The sequence below is a fragment of the Barbatula barbatula genome (assembly GCF_947034865.1).
Source record: "Barbatula barbatula genome assembly, chromosome: 20".
Classification (NCBI taxonomy): Eukaryota; Metazoa; Chordata; class Actinopteri; order Cypriniformes; family Nemacheilidae; genus Barbatula; species Barbatula barbatula.
This window is the reverse complement of record NC_136783.1, coordinates 12,146,305-12,164,397: the sequence shown is the minus strand read 5'-3', so window position 1 is coordinate 12,164,397 and position 18,093 is coordinate 12,146,305. Positions and strand designations below refer to the sequence as shown.

General features: G+C 37.7%; 1 protein-coding gene across 3 annotated transcripts in view; it reads right to left on the bottom strand.

Annotated features, from left to right (window-relative positions):
• cadpsa (Ca2+-dependent activator protein for secretion a) overlaps positions 1–18,093 on the bottom strand; it is a gene marked incomplete at its 5' end in the record, with an annotated part of 82,104 nt that overhangs the window by 37,714 nt on the left and 26,297 nt on the right. For 2 of the 3 annotated variants that reach the window (XM_079483047.1, XM_079483049.1), the window contains 7 exons: positions 4,334–4,521; positions 4,686–4,822; positions 9,205–9,417; positions 10,034–10,142; positions 13,652–13,718; positions 15,174–15,310; positions 15,991–16,102. In XM_079483047.1, the coding sequence (XP_079339173.1) occupies positions 4,334–4,521; positions 4,686–4,822; positions 9,205–9,417; positions 10,034–10,142; positions 13,652–13,718; positions 15,174–15,310; positions 15,991–16,102 (963 nt within the window). Of the gene's footprint in view, positions 1–4,333; positions 4,522–4,685; positions 4,823–8,790; positions 8,803–9,204; positions 9,418–10,033; positions 10,143–13,651; positions 13,719–15,173; positions 15,311–15,990; positions 16,103–18,093 lie in introns of all 3 variants that reach the window. The other variant, XM_079483048.1, reaches the window with a different exon arrangement.

Genomic DNA, 18,093 nt, shown 5'->3' with positions numbered 1-18,093 from the left:
AAATAGTGGGGTTATAACACCTAGTCCTATTAAGCGAATCTGACATTTAGAGGCAAACGTTAATGGCACCGGCACCAAAGATTTCTCAAATGTTTCTCAAATGAAGGAGAGCGATTTTACCGATCATCTGTCCATAAGCACCAAGCAATCTGCACTTTAAACTTTTTCAGAGACCTGAAATGTAGTGGAGTAATGCTGTGTAGCTCTGTGAAGAGTTCCTTTTTTATTTTTTAATTGCATAAGTGGTTTAATTAACTGGGATTTAAAACAATAATTCATGAAGCAACGCAAGCAATGAAGTGTGTGTGTGTGTGTGTGTGTGTGTGCGCGCGAGTGTGATCATCTCCTTAGGCAAAGCTTTTTGGAAGGGTCTGATTTATACCCCCCATCCACAGTCATATAAAGAGTCCTTCACAATACAAAGACATTGGCACGGATTACCACAGCCCCCTGCTTTCATCACACAGGGGTTCAACCTCGCACCGCATAAACACACACACTCACCGGTTTTTTACTGTGATTTCATGTGAAACCCTCAAGAGAGTGTGAGAAACTGGAAAGCAGTTCACTTGATCCATCCAGTGCCACACCTGATCTCTTTATGGACTAAGCCAAATTACCATGACGTATTCAACACTTCCTGTTTCTGCTGTGCTGCTCGTTCATGAAAATATTTAAAACGTATAAAAATGTAACCGCAACATCCATCTCATTGCAAGTATGGCACACGAATGAGATAAAGTTTATCATAAAACACTTAGACATCCATCCGCTGATCTTCTTACGGCAACCTGACAATCCCAATTGATTTGTGTGTGATTTCAAACATCTACTTTCTTTCCCATTCCGTGTCTACAACAGCTGTACTTGTAAGGTATTTTTATAAACAAGAGCAGAGCCACCCTGCCACCAACACCCCTCTCGTCACGCACTGGACCCCCGCCTGGCGTGACAGCCGTTTCCCCCTGAAATCCCAGCCCCCCCCAACTCCTCATCTTCTGTCCTTCAGCATGCGCTGGGCTGACACGAGGAGCGGCCTGACGAGGAGCGTGTCACGTCTCCTGCTCCTCAAACCGCTGTCACCCTGACCCGCGCCTCCACTGTCACATACACTCTGCTCACAGTTCTCCTTCCGTCTACCGTGTCACAAACGATAAGGAGCCGGGCCCTTTAGTCACATTCTGCACGGGCGCTTGTGTGTTAAACTCTGCGCAGGTGACATACGTCGGCTGTGAGTGTGTTTCTGTTCCATCCGAGTGTCACAACAACACTGATGCAAAGAAGACAGAACCAGCGGGACAAAATATCTAATGTGGCTGTATTATTTTGTCCACTTAAGAAAAATTAAGAAACCATTTTTCTTAAATAAAAATGTACCGTGGATATGTAGGCCAGTTGAATCAATACAATAGTGAAGTTGAAAGGTTAACATGGTTTGACATGCTGTGTTATACTTTTAAATTAATTATTAATCTGAATTTTATATACATGCCGTTGAAAGAGCGCTTTACTATATGTTGATTCAACTTGAAAAAATAAGTTGTCTACAATTTTTTTGTTTACTTAACTCAATGAATCTGTTGCAGACCAATTTACAGTTTATATACGTGGAATATGATATATACCACAGGACCAGTAAAAATGACCTTATTGGAGTGCTTGAAAAGATTAAATAAACTATTATGTAGACACGCAAATATTAAACTATACTGAAGTTTGCAAATATTTGACAACAGTGTTTAATGTAATAGTTCACCCATAAATGAAAAATATGTCATCATTTACCCTGAAACCTTTATAACTTTCTTTCTTCTGCAGGACACAAAATAACATTGTAACTGAACAGTGCCGGCACACATTCACTTCTTTTGTGCACTTCTATACGCTTTTATCCAAAGTGACTTACATTGCATGATACTATACATTTGTTTTTGAGTTCACATTTTTCAAAATATCTTCTTTTGTGCTATGCATGAGAAAGATAGTCGTAACGGTTTGAAGTGAGTAAATGACTACAGAATTTAAATTTTGGTGTGAATTATTGCTTTAATTATTTAAAAAATATACAGTGTTTTGTTCTCCATTTCCTGCTGGATTTGCTACCATTATTGTATCATTTTTCAAAGTCACAAAATCAATCTGTATCTAATTTGGTCCCTACAAAATGTTTTACCTTTAAATGCGTTTTCTATTTTTCATTTTAAACACACTACCTGGCATCACACATATTCATACATATGAGAATATGGTAATCCAGCTTTGGTAATGATACAGTAGTATCATGTCAAACAACATCAGAGATCAACAGTCATCATCTGCAACACTTGAAGATTATTTGGCTTAATAATATCAGAATAGGACCGTAGTGCCACAAGGTGCAGACTGAGGCCTATGTCAGTTATGAAGAGAGTGTTATTGGCTGGACGTGAGGTTTTGGCACAAGTGTACAGGCTGGAGACCGGCCTTAGACGCTTAGTTTGGAAAGGGAGACGGCGAGAAAGAGAGATGACTTGTCAACCTGTCAACCCTTGACCTCCAGCTACATTCTCTGTCTCTCTCTTTAGCCTGTATGCTCCTCACCGATTCAACGCATGTCTAACACATTCTGTTCCTATCTATCTCACCCCTTTCATTTCTCTTCCTCTCTGATAAATTCACACTTATATCTTGCACTTTAACCTCAAATCTGAATTTATTGTATTGTTTATATTCGCTTAAATGGCATTTTTACATTTGGAACACTTTACAAATAAAGAATGCATATGAATCTCAAGAGTGTACATATTGTACATATGTAAGGATGTTATAATGCACTTGTAGCCTTATTTTATTCCAGTGTCAGGTTAAGGGTCAGGGTGGGGCATAACGCAAAATCACACCCATAAGAATGGGCCACATTTATGTTCTCACCTTCTAGGGGCTGTGACCACCTGTGACTTAGACTCCCTTTTTCTCCAGACATCCATGATTTTGTTTTCTTTCTTAGAGGGGGTCAAGGGCTCAGGGGGGGAGGGAAACAAAGCACTAAGGAGCTCACTCTCCGACACGGGCCATTTTAGTAGCCCGGTCACTCTTTGGCTTCATATCCCACATTTACGCACATACACAAGGTAATAAGGAGATGGCACGAGGAGAAAGTATAAATAAAAGATAAAAGAAGAGAAACCAGCAATTTAATTCATGAAAACAACAATGGAAATAAATTATAATAAATACATATATAGATCAGACAAAAAGCTGAATGAAAAGAGAAAAATGTTAAGAATGCATTTCACAAGCCAAGCAATGTGATAAGACATGCAGGGTGAGACAGAAAATATATATTTGCTGTTTGCTTGTCTAGAAATCAGCCAAAGCGTAAGGAATCAGGCCAGGTTTTTTTTCTACAGAGAACATGTTCAATTCTTCACAAATAGTAAAGCTGTAAATCAGACATTTCTATAGGTTTCCAGGGATGAAACTCAAAGTCCTCAAGCTTAACCTTAATGCAAACTAAAATCGAATTGCATGGAAAGGTGCAAATTGTGAAACCCTTACAAATCATTTTTGTTTTTACGGAAAAGAATGCAAAATGTATTTAAAATTCACATTTAAAAATAACCATATTGAATCTAAATTAAAGGAATAATTCCCTTTCAAAATTAAAATTCTGTCATCATTTACTCAACCTTTTGTCATTTTAAACCTATTTGATTTTCTTTCTTCTGCAAAACAAAAAAGAGGATTGAAAAATGTTTGTAACAAAAAAAAACTTTGGTCCCCATTGAATTCTATATTGCATGGACACAAAATCAATGTGGACCCAAAAAGTCAATGGGGACAAACGGCTTTCTGTTACCAATAATAAAAAAACATCTTCTTTTGTATTCTTCAGAAGAAATAAAGTCATAGGTTTGAAATGAAAAGAGGGTGAGTAAATAATGACAGAAATGTCCTGGCTAACAACCATCCCTTTAAGTTTAAAGTATTATGTAAAAGATTGCTGAATTGCAATGATTAAAATAAATGCTTACAACAAAAGTTTTAAGGTAAAATAAGGAATTTCTGAATATCTGGCGGTTTCTACTACACACTGAGGAGAAACAGCCTGCTTGCAGCCACAAAGATTCTTTGCATCCTTTGTCTGTACCTTTGTTTCTCCCCATGTGTTGACAGTGTGTGAATAGACAGATAAAAAGGGAGAACTGAGAAAAAGTATGGAGTGATTTTAGGTAGAAATGAAGAACTTCAGGTGAGTGTAGGATGAGTGGGAAAGAGAGAAAATGAACGATGAACTGGATAAATAAGCCTGAATAAGTATGAAGGGGTTGAAAGGGTTAGAGGTCAGTCGTACCTGTTGCCATGCACGTGGGAAGCGCAGAAGGCATAGCTGTAGTGTAGCAGTGTGGGGTCGATCATGGAGCCTTTCTCGGCCCTCGCCAGCAGGTCGTTCAGGTAGCACAGGTGTCTGTGACAACCCCGCACTCCGTACCTGGCGCAGTACTCGTCTAATACAAACACCTGGCCTGGACTGAACCAACCCTGAGATACAACCATGGATACATATCACAAATGCATTGCATATTAGACCATTCACTCCATCCAGATATTCAGCAGCTGTTCAATGTAACAGGGTTGATATTACATGGTAATACTAGATCTCCAGACGTCTTGACTGAACTGAAAAGAACTGAAAGCTCACTTACCAGACAGGAGTACGAATCGTTGAGTCTGTGGTCCAGAGTCAACCGCTGAACCGTCTCAAACATTGAAGCGTGGTCAAAAGTGCAGGGGTTATTGGAGATGAACTCATCCATTCCATGTTTCTGTGCTCGGTCTGCATCTGTTTATGTGTGTATAGAAAGAGGTCTTAAAACACACACGTCAAAGTCAAAGGAGACCACACTGAGATCTCTCACCTGAGCCAGATTCACCTGTGCACATCTGCACTGAAGCGTATTAAGTGTTATTGTCAACTTGCATAATAGCAAAGTGTCTTCAACGAACATTCTACCAATGCATTCTATATAGAATGCACACAGAATGCATTTTTCAAATTGACTGTTTGAATCTGCAACATCTAAGAATATAAGAAACCAAATTGTGTTATTATGTGTGTATATATATATATATATATATATATATATATATATATATATATATATATATATATATACAGTTGTATTTCAGTTCCCTGAAGTACCTTCCGTGTTTTATTATGGATACACTGTAAAGGTTTTTGCTGTAATTATGCAGCTAGTTGCCTGTTACTTACTGTAGATTTATATTTTTTCTAATTTACCGTCAACCGTTTGTTCAAAGATAAATGAACATTGAACATTAACAAGTCTTTATCTTTACAGGGAAAAAAAACGATAAAATAACAGCCTCATACAAAGCATTCTGGGAACCAAAATTAGAAAAAAAATGAAACTGCTGCCAGTAATACTGTCATTTCTACATAACTTTTTACAGTATAGATTTATTTTGCTCTTTAATCCAGCAGGACCTGTCTGAGCCAGCGTCTCGGTCTGCCCTTGTTAATCAAACAACAACAACGTTCACGCTTTTCCCTCCCTCCCCATTCATTGCTCGGTCCGCAGGCCTCTGCCCCCCCTCAGGGCAACCCTAATTAAAGAAACCCAGTGCCTCTAAACCTCGGACTAAGAGAGCCCCCCTGCCCCTGCCAGCCATTGTCCATTAAAGGGACTAAATAAATTCAACAACACATTTTCACTTTCCTCTGCAGTCCATAAGCTTGGGCATTACATCTGGGCCTGCGCAAATAAGCAGGGTCGTTTCTTAATCCTGCCACTGGTCAGGGGCTATTCTTATTCTAATGTCCCGTTTCAGCCAGGGGCTTTAGAGCTATACTGTATGACTCACAAGACACCTCCTACAGAGTTTCTATGGTTTTACATCTTTACATGCTACTATACTTGCTTATCTGTGTAATGGAAGAGCGGTTCTTTTTTAATGTACAGTACAAATTAGAGGTATCTATATTTGGCATAAATTCTTATTTATGCAAGTATTAAACATATTGGATACATTAAACAGTATTTAAATAGTTAAAAACACAGAAACTTTAATACGGTATAATAAAATCATTATAAATCTTATAGTGCTGTGACATGCATTGATCACAATTAATGAATTTCAATTCATATATACTGTATGTGTGGCATTTAAATTTGTATGTATATACATTTCTTAAATACATACATGTTTGCTTGTGAATTTATTCATACATATACAAATACGCCACACATACTGCAAACACAAACAAACATTTATTTTGGAATTAATCTATTTGACAGCACTTTTGAATCTTTTTGATTCAATTTTTTATTTAATGGTAATGCTGAATTTGTATGTATAAACCACTTCGAATGGCATAATGCTGGTTCAACGCTGGTTTTACAAATGACAAAAAACTGAATAACCAAATAAATCGTTATACGAATATCTTTAAGATATTTTTTTTTCATTTAAAAACTAAAACAAATAAAAATTACACCGGACGTGCCTCTTGACCCTGGACCAGTGTTTACATGTTTGAAAGTGGTCTATAGTTTCATTTGAAAAAATGCTAGAAAACAAAACAATAGTTTAACACTCTTAGAAACTCTAGTATTTATATTCAAACGTTAATTCATGTTTATGACTTACGGATATGTCAAACATGAAATAATGTTAATCAAATTATTACTATAAAACTTTCATGACACTTCATGTTCAATAATAACCGTTTATTTTTCAGTAGGAGATGAATGATCCCTTGAAAGCAGCCACAAGTCAAAAAGGTGACATTGTGTCGTTCTCCTATGTCTTAATATGAGCTTGTCATGTCTCTTTGACACTGGACAAGAGGAGATCTCTGGACAATAACACACAATGACATTAGTCGGCCCTGTCCGAACAGGGCAGGGCAGAAATGACACTGATTGATGGATTCTCTTCATTTATAGATCTCTCTTGGACAGTCCAAAGTGAAGAGCATTTGGGGCTATTTAGTGCTAGGTTTTTTACGTGCATGCATCTGCACAGACAAGCACAATGGACGTATGGGTAGTCTGAGCTTCGGCCCTGGGCCAACAAGAGCTGAGGGAACCCGTGTGACAGGATGGACACTTCAATGAGTGAGGGATGGACAGACCGAGGGAGGTTAAGAAAATGAGGGATGCAGAAGTGACAGCGGAGACATAGTTTATTAAGTCGTTTCTAATTTAATCTGTGTTTAATTTCTGTTTCCAGCAATATGGCCACCCTCATCAGGCCTGCAGACAAGTCTATACGTGAGCCACTTTTAGAGTTTCATCGCCATTTCAGTTCTTATCACACTGGATTAAAAAAGCCCTGACCCTAGCTGACATTCACCATCCATCTGTGTTTTCTGTGTTTCAGAGTGACCGGTAAATAAGTTACTCAGGGGAAGAAATTCATAATGTTTTTCTTTATTATATTATTTATTTATTAAGATTTATGTAATTATTTGTCTGTTATTCTTTGTTTCTCAGAACACATACTGTAAAAAGAAATTCATGAACTGTCATTATTGTCATTCGTTAATATAACCAGATAAACAACTCCAGGTTAAACCGCTCTTAAATCTATCATAGTTATTAAGACATTATGTCATTTATGCAAGTCGACAAGACCCCAGTAATCTCAAAATATTACTGACCAGGTAAACATTCCCATTTATCACAGTGGACCTGGCTTTATAACACAAAAAATAGCTTTAACATACAGAATACAGGAGCAGTAACCTACCAAAGGTGAGGAAAGAATAAAGAATGTCAGTCTAAAGTGTTAGTAGCTCTAAAGGAAAACAAAAGGAAACACTACCAAGACAGGAATTATACGTGAGGAATTATACGTGTGTGGCTAAAGGGTTTTTACTAGTTATACAATAAAAGGCACAGCTATAGCTGTGATATTAGCTTACAGTATGTGCGTTATGATAAATTAACACACGCTGTCTACTGATCAATATTCAAGATGCATATTTGCCGACTCTCATTTATACAAAAATATCAAGAAGGGCATAAAAAACTGGAAAAACAATCTCATCTAGAACCAAAAACATTCACAAACAGCCAATGTTGTCAGAGATTACATCCTAATCCGCACATTTAAAACTGCAACCACAACAATTTAATTTGATGCTGTCGTAAGGCTCAAGCTAAAAAAACAAAAACAGTGGTGGCACGACTATATACCAATGAGAGAAGCTGGTGTGAACTAGCAAGTAGTTATTTGGTAACATTCCACTGATAGCTTCCAGAAATAATCAGGGTGCCGATACACTGTTTTATTCATAGCATGCCACCCTTAACATTGTAATTACCAGCTGCTGAGGGGTGCAGAACACGCCAGTAGTTTCGCAGAATTCATTTAGCACAATAAATCAACAACTACTATCAAAAAATCACTATAATTATATAATATACCAAATTCTCCATTTGGTTTGAAATCTTTATTGCAACTGCAAGGGATTTTCTTGGGCAATAAACTGCCTCAAAGAAAACAGATGGATGCCTTCTTTTCTCTACGCCTGCCTTAGTTTGCGTCAGCGGTGTTTGACCCCATGAAGCCGTGTTGAGAGAGGGCAAGTATGCAACTAGACATATGAAATTTCACATGCATGCTACTGTTAAAATGAAAGTGTGTATTTCAAACCAAAACAGGAGGAGACTGATAAGGGAGTGTTGCAGAGAGAAGGGGTAATAGCGAATAGCACAATGCTTGTGTCAGATAACCCGGAGCGTCTTATCTGATCTGTGCCTGCTACAGGGAAGCACTTACCCTTCAGTCCGGCTACAAGAGAGCAGGATAAGAGGGAACAAACCAGAATGACACATAGACTCGCATGGAGTAGAAGACAGCACAGAGAGAAAGAAAGAAAGAAAGAAAGAAAGAAAGAAACTACTCCCTTTACAAAGAGTGCAATAAGCAAAGCTTGTGAAAAGAGATCCGATACACTTGTTTATATGGGATATAATGACAAGAGGAGAAAAGGTATGGGATAATGAAGTGACAAATAAAAGGGGAGTACAATGGGGGCAAAAAGGGGAAAATACATAAAGGGACATAAGACACAAGCAATGTATAAACAAGTGAGTTTCACTTTCTTACAATAAAAAGTAGGAGGTGTCACTGCGTGTGTGTGACTGCGATCGGCAGGAGTCGATCTGTGGACTGGAAGTATTCCAAACTTACAAAATTGAGAGATGGGGGCGTCGAGCTGTGGTGTAGTCCCTCCTTTGGAGTTGAGTTTTTGCACCTGGGTCGGGGGGACGGGTTTGTGGGACTGGCCCGTGGCACGATACATTGCTTGAACCCACAAGATTCGATCTTGCTCGTCATCGCTGGCAAATATCACAGTATCTCCCTCCTTTACAGCATTGAAGAATGTCCGACCGCCATCCAGACCTGCATTTAACATATTCATTATTTGTGTTTGAAACGTAATGCTAAACGCTAATTCTGCTTCATATGGTCCTTATAAACTATTGGAAAATTACAATATGATGGTACTGTAAACATGAATATCACTTATTGCAATTGTTAATAAAATAACATTAGTTAAGATTAATAAATGCTGTAAACGTTATTGTTTGGACTGCAATGTGTTGTCATCTTTTGTTGGCGTAACCTAATCTAAGGTTGTGCTTGATCTTGACTACCATTGATTCATTCATTAAATATCAACACCCAAATGATCAAGTGCTATTCACCTTTTTAAAATGCTCAGACATTCGTTTCCATCGCCACTGTGCATGTTTTATGCAAGGACTCATACGCTTTAATTTGAACATAATTATGCTTAACTACTTCATTACCTGTGTTTGTTTAATATTAATGAAATGAGTAATGTATCCCTTGCTTTCAAATGAGTAAACTATAGAAACACATGCCACCTGCTGGTCTAACAGTTGCGCAGGTCAGAAGAAGATTATATGGTTAGCCAGTAGATTTCAATGGAAACACAATTTGGAAATCATTGTGATGTCATGGGAATTGTGGCATTTTCATTGGCTGCAGTGACCTGGCTGAGGGTCGGTGTAATCCACAGTGTATCCGTCCAGTTGGAGAAGTTCAACAGGTTCTGCTTTCTTCTCTCTGTAGCTACACATGGCAAAGGTATACTGACTCACCTGGAGAGAACATTGACATATACATACACACTTGTTAATGTACCATAATGGGAGCTTTTTATTGAAGTTCACTGTTTCAAGAATAATGTCACTTTTTATCCGCACCTCTACATAAACAACTAACAAACACAGATTTTATTTAGACATTATCTTTTTTATTATTTATGCAGACATAGACAGACAGACGGACAGACAGACAGACAAATAAACAGACAGACAGATAAACATTTAATTTAAAGACGGACAGACAGACAGACAGATAGACAGATAAACAGGCAGATAGACTGACATGTAATTTAGAGATAAATAGACAGAGAGAAAGAAAGACTGACAATTCATGCAAAGACAGACGGACGGACGGACGGACGGACAGACAGACAGAAAATTAATTCATAGACAGTCGGATGGACGAACGGACAGAGAGACAATTCATTTTTAGATAGACGGATAGACAGACAGACAGACAGACAGACAGACAGACAGACAGACAAACAGACAAACAGAAAGACAGACAGACAAACAATACATTCATAGACAGACAGACGAACAGACAGATAAACAGACAGATAGACTGACAAGTGTTTTTACAGATAGATAGACAGAGAGACAGACTGACAATTAATTCATAGACAAACGGACAGACAGAAAATTAATTCATAGACAGATGGACAGACAGACACTTAATTTATAGATAGACAGACAATTAATTCATAGAAAGACAGATAGACAGACAGACAGACAGACAGACAATTCATTTATAGATAGACAGATAGACAGACAGACATGTCATTTATTAATAGAAAGATCAGACAGACAGACAATTCATTTATAGATCAGACAGATAGACAGACACATTAACAGACAGACATGTCATTTATAGATAGAAAGATCAGAAAGACAGACAACTCATTTATAGATAGACAGACAGATTAACAGACAGACATGTCATTTATATATAGACAGGCGGACAGAAAATGCATTCATACCTGTACATAGACAGATATAAAATTGTAATACAACAAATAATCCAGAAAACATTTATTACGTTTCTATTAACTGTGTTTTGTAAAAGGGTTCAAATTAAGGGTGCTCAGAGGAAGGCCGTCTCGCTCACTATCTGGGCGGGTTTGGGCTTTGGTTTTGTCCTGTCAATCAAACAGGACTGTCAGAGGAGTGGAACGACATACTGTCAGCCTGGATGTGAGTCGTACAGCTAGGTGCCAGTCATAATACACACACAAACACGCACTCTCTCACATTACACACACACAGACACGCTGCTGTCAACCCTTTCTCCATCACACCGCGGCCCCGTCCGCAGCGCTACACCAATTCAGTGCCTCCGTCACCTCTGCTGAAAGTGGCAGGCCTCTCTCACTCTGCGGAGAGCTGCGTCTTCGAGTGACATGATAAATTCAATGTCATGTGTGTGACGGGCACTTGGGCTGGCTCCGGGGCCCCGATATGGCTTGGTGGCACCCAGGTGCCTTCGGGACTCCGCTCGGGCACACCCCCCCCACATGCAAATAGACACATTCTTCCATCAACCTGCTTTCTAACACGCCATGCACTAAAGTTTGGGCCTGTCAAAAGCTACAGAAGCTGTATGACGGAGGGCTCGCTCACCGTGTAGCCGGCGGGGCCATTGACCCGCTGTCAAACTGACGGTTAAAGGATTTTAAATTACTTTGCTTTCTGATTACCCCTGCGTGCTTTTGCTCTTTTAAATAACCTTGTTATTGTCGATGCTGCGCAAATTGCATTGCGGACGGAAACAGAGAGACGGGCTGGTGAAAATCGATCAGGCGGTATTGGCTGGATGCAACGGTGGAAATATAAAGCAGGATGCCACCCGCACACTTCTACCCCTCCAGGTCACCCGAACGCATTACCATATTCAGATGCACGCTTGAGCCGGAGCAGCCGAGAGAGGAGACGAGTGGGAAAAAAAGAAAGCGCATAGCGTCTGCCCGCTGTTTTGTCACATTGCCTACCAACCGTAAAATAATTAGACTTCACTTTGAATCATAATGCTGGGCCTTATGCTTCCAATTTACAGAGAGAGCAGCATGGCCGCTCAGAGGCACTAAATACAAGATTTGGGGGGCTGTAGATGCATAGAGGAGGAGATATTAGCACCGCCTTGTTGAGAAATACAATGCACACTAACTAATAATATGGAACTGTCACCAAAGGCAACATGACAGCCTTTAACCAAGCAATTTGTCAATAGTCTACGTGGTGGACATATTATAGATGAATAGTGCAACAGTGAACTCACAGCCACTGTGTAACAGAAACCCCACATTTATACACAATCGCTCCAATGTCAATAAAACCCTGGTCGCTTTAGAATGTAGAAATAAATGCATGTAGAAATATAATCACAAAACTGGTTAGCGTGATGTCAATAACACCATCAGTAAGCACGATTCCCTAGAATTAAAAAGTAAATGTAATAAAGGCCAGCCTAGATCACTTTGGAAGATGTTAACAACGCTGGTCCAGATAACATCCTTTCAAGATTGGACAAACATTTGACCAAAACACAACCAACATTTATAACCAAATCAAAATCTTAAATGAATATCTTTAAGATTGAATTACGTATGGGAGATCGAAAAAATTTAATAAAAAATGTAAAGTGCAGTTGGATCAGTACATCGTAGGAAGTGGTCTATTGGTCTTATATTGTAGGTATAAGATACTATTATTAAGGTACCAATATGACATTTTTTTAACTAGCTATATATTATTCTTTTAAAGCTCTCTCACGTTTCACAATAGGTTTGGAATTAAATAAAGTTAAATGCTGACAGAATTTCTTCTTATTTATTTGTAAAATAATATTTTTGTGACAATCAGAACCATGCATGTAAACCTTGATGTCACATATCCTTTGGTTTGCAATTACGCTAACCTTAAAAATTACGTTTACAAGCCCAGGTTAGAAACAGATGGAACTGTGTTGATGTTTGTGTAAATACTTACATCTGGAAAAAACTAACAAATAAAAAAAAGTGTGAAACCAACAAAAAATACCCAAAACGCAAAAAGCGCATTCTGGCATATTTTCCTACCCACACTGACATTCTGAAACACAAACAGGGCACTGCAAAATGTTTTTCGCTCGCATGCACACAGACCCACGCAGACATACAGGAAGGTAAATAAATCATGTCAGTGTATTGACTTTTGTTTGTCACTTGCTGTTGCTGTAGCTGCGAGCGACTGGTGGGCGTGTGATGTGGGCTCTTTTAGCTGCGAGTGCTGGTCCTCTACTAAGTCAGGCCGCCTGTCAACTTTTAGCTCTCAGACATGTTACAATCCAGCACAGACGAGCTGACTGAAGCTCACACAAAGGGGACAGAAATAAAAAAGGCTTCAGTGAAGTACCTGACTCGCTGCTGTAATGGTGGATCAGAATGAACCAGGGATCCAGTGTACTTCACTCGACTGATATTGACACGCACAATGAAAAAGTGGCACTGAGGTGACAAAGCACATACCTGCACTAACACAAAGAATCTCTTCTTCCATCTTTTCCACAGGTTTTTTCCAATGGCCCAAAGGTATCTGTGAACAGACGCAGAGCAGGTGCTGCATTATAGTGTCAAGATATGTCATGCCGGATGTGTTGGGACTGTATTGCTTTTCTCTCGCATTTTTATTTACACTTATAATGTACAGAGATTTTAACCTGTTTACTTGTTTGGCATACTGTAATTAAATTAATAGCTATGTATGAAACATTTTTATTATATAAAATATAAACATAAATAATATAAATGCAATTTATCAACGTGAAATATGCACATTTGCATAACATATGTATTACAGAACATATATATATATATATATATAAATATAATATAAATACTATAGAACTACAATATGTCACAATCTGTCTAATAATTGTAAATCATGATTAAATCAAGGACACATTTTTTATATAAAATATAATCATTTTAGTTTTCATGTAATATTATCATGTATGGAAAGGGAAACATACTGTTTCTGTCACTCATAATTTAATATTTATATACACTACTTTTTGAATAATATTAAACCCATCAAAACCATGAAAAAACTAAAATGTAGCTGTGGGAATTATGTTGTGACTCAAAACATCCATAATACTTTACAAACACAAAAGTAAAACTTTTTGTTGTATTTTAGCAACCTGGGAAGCTTTTTATACAGTGCTGAAGGAATTTCCATCTATGCTGGACTCGTATTGGCTGCTTTTTTATTTATGATTTGGTCCAAATAATCCATTAAAAAATGTTTTTATTTAAAAAATACGTTTTCTAATAAAATACATTAATATGTTGGCACAATTATATTTTTGTCAACAGAAGTGATTTCAAACAAACACTCCCCTTCAGATTAATAGATTTTTAAGATCATGAGTAAGTGAACCTAAACATTTGACCATCAGTTTAAATTATTTAATAAATTATAAAATAACTAAAACATTGGTGACCTGGTACTAAATAAAAAATAGATATATTGATGTGCTTCCATCAATAAGAGAGGATGTGAGTTAGAAACGTAAGAATGGACACAGAATTATTACATACAGTTTTACTGCCACCTGGTGGTTAAATATGTAATAAGTCTTGTCCAGTGGCACACTGGTACTGTATGTTGTAAAGCAGAGCTTATATACTACAGGGTCAGTGTCAACTGAGCAAAACGCATTTAAGTAAAAAATATATAAGGATTTAGATATATTAGGGCTTTTATAAAACATATCTCGACTGAATTAGATATATTAAAGCAAAGCATATTTCAACACATGTGTTACTCTGTCCACCAGATGGCGTCATAAGATCACAAGCGCTGAGGCTAAAATATGTGTTACTAGAATTAAGTATCTTTAATCTAGTAAAAAGTGCAGTTGACAATGTGGATCATATGAATCATTCTACAGTTGACTGCTCGTGTTTGTAGCATCAAAACACAAATCTCAATAGTGTGCCACTGGTAATTCAGACATGCATTGATGCATACACAGATGTTACTTACCCACAATGCTTCATATTCTGTGGTTTGTCCATACGGACAGCCAGTTTGATCTTCAGGTCATCTGAGCAACCTTTGGCAAAAGTCATCTTATGGAGCTCACATTGTTTGGGACTGTTGGGTGTTGGATGTAGTACAACCTGGACTCACATCATTACACAGAATATTTCTATGATTGTAAGTTATGAACCCACCGCCTGTGGTACATTTTTTAATATTTAAATTCAATTTGTTTTGGTAATAATATAATTTTAAAAACTGCAGTTCTGGTCCTTGATTCTGATTGGCTGAGCCGCGCTCTTAGCCATTATAAAATTAGCCCCTATTTATATCGACAGACCGCATTAAATCAAAGGAACAAAAGCATTTTCACTAATGCTTTCAGTCTTTTGTAAATATAATATATAGATCCCAAATAAAGAAAAACTGGGACACTTACTGCAGCTCACCAGTAACATCCGTTCTCACCAATGCTGTTCATCATCACACAACCAATCTCATTATTATTTCTTCTTTCGCTACACTTTGAAGTCATATATCTATGCATAAGCGCACATCATCACCTTATCTGTCTGGATTTCTATCAGCGGGCTTATTGTCTAGAGTTAGACAGAATTAGTTATAGTGAAGGAAAGAGAGAGGGGAACATAGCAGATCTATGCTTTATTGACTCAGCAGTGGATCAAATCCATTATAACGCTGCACACATGGGGGGCTGCTCATTTTGAAGAGATATGCAAAATCATATTAGTTAAGATCACCTCCTGATGGCAGAACTGAACTCAGTGTGAGTGTGCACATGTGCGTGTGTGTGTCTGACCCGTCCCAGTTCTTTATCCTCCAGTGCCAGGACTCCTGTACTCTCTGTGAAAAGTTTCACTTTCACTGCTGGAAGAGGATGAGTTGTGGTGAAGTCTCCTTGAGTTCCCCAACTAAAAAAAAACAATGAGAGAAAAAAAGAGAATTCAATTTTGACTACACACCAACACTACATGTACAATAAGTGAAAATAAAGAAAAACACTTTACTGAAACTTAAAAACATTGCAATAAGATTTGCACAAAAGAGCAATGATTGGTCTATACTGCAAATATAATAAATATAATATTCTTATTTGTTAGATCCAGTAGTATCAATACATAACCCAGATTCACAGAGCTAGGTTTGAGTCTGGCTTGCGACCACACTTCTATTCTATTCATCCTATTTTCGCTTCTCCTCAACGTTCCTGTCTTCTGTCTACTTTCTTGATCCAAATAACAAAAAGTCAGAAACAAATCTAAATAGATCACCCATTCTCTTTTTGTGTAGAAACTCGAAATTAGCAGAACGTTTGTTTTTTTAGACAGAATGTGTTTTGATGTACGATTGCACAAGTACGTGTTATGCATGCCTCTCCAAACATCTGTTTGCTGGTGTGTGTTGTGATCTTCTCAGATAAGGGGGGCAATCATCTGGGCACTGGGGGAATGGAGCGCAATAAACAGGTCTCCATGGCAACCCCTCTGAGCCTGCATCCCTCTAGAATGCCTGGGGTGAAGCTGAGGGTACATGGACAACGTCTGTATGTGTGTTTGTGTGTTCACATCAACATCTCAGGGGAGACGTTTGATGTATACTTACCAAACGACATTGTGACATACCGTTTAGTAATGATAAGTGCAGTTAGCAAACGTGTTATCAATAATCATCAAAAATGATTAGGACGTGCTGTGTGCATGAAGGCTCCAGTCACCGGGCACAGCCTGCTTACTGTGAACTCTAGTTTAGTATCAGCGGCTGTCTGTGTCTGATGACATATTCTTCCAAATCAATGCCGTCAATAACGATTGGTGAATGTACATGTTTAGCAAAATTGCCCTGAGAGTGAAATTACATTTGTGGATGTGTTTAGTGATGGGGTATGGTTATAGTTTGGGTCTCATTTTATTTAAATAGGTAAACATGAGTGTGTACGTGCTGTTGTTTGCGTTCACAAATAAACACATGCAAACATCACGGTGAATGTCATTATAATGTCTTGACATCAATCAGGCAACGGATCATCATCCTGGCACTGAACAGCTGTTTGATGTGGTGATACTATGTCTGAATCTCACTTTTATTGGTGACTCTGTATTTCTTTGCTAAAAACAAGACTTTAAATAACAATCCAAATTTTCATTGAATAAGAATTTCTAGATGTATTGTGATCATTCCAGTCCAGTGTCTGCTGAATTTCAACAAAAACCTGAGGAGTGACATAAAGTCATCCAACAGCAATGTGAAAGACTGACAGCGTGACAAGACACATGAAAACTGTTATCACATTACAAAAATATGTTTGAACTTTTCCTAGTAAATACATGTAGAAATATTACTGTTGTGTTGCTTAAAACTGAATATTAACTTGTTTTCTTTGCAGAATTTGAGATTTGAGAAAATACAGAGAATCCTTTCTGTTATTTTCTCCAGTTTTCACATAAATGGAAATAGAAACAATATCTGTTGACAAAATATTGCTAGTGGTTCACAGAAGGAAATAAAAAGGATAATTTTACCTAAATTGTAAATTCAGAAAATTTTTAAATGATAGGTTCCAAACAAAAGTATATAACAATATATAACACACATATATTGATCATTTTGACAGATACAGAGAGGAAAAAATCTGGAAAAGATTTTTGCATGCAGCTCACAGGGCCATGAATCCATAAAACGGTATATCTCCAAGGTATCATTTGAATTTAATATTTCAATTTTGCCAGACATCTCAATGTCAGAAATGAAAAACATCAAAACGTGGTTTAAAAAAATATGAGCAGCTTGTCCCTTCACACGTCCCACAGTTCGCTTGTTTTAACTTTGTTTATTAGTTAGCAGAATGTTTTAAAAATATATATTTATATGGATGGATGGATTTAGCAGTGTTTGCATATTGCAA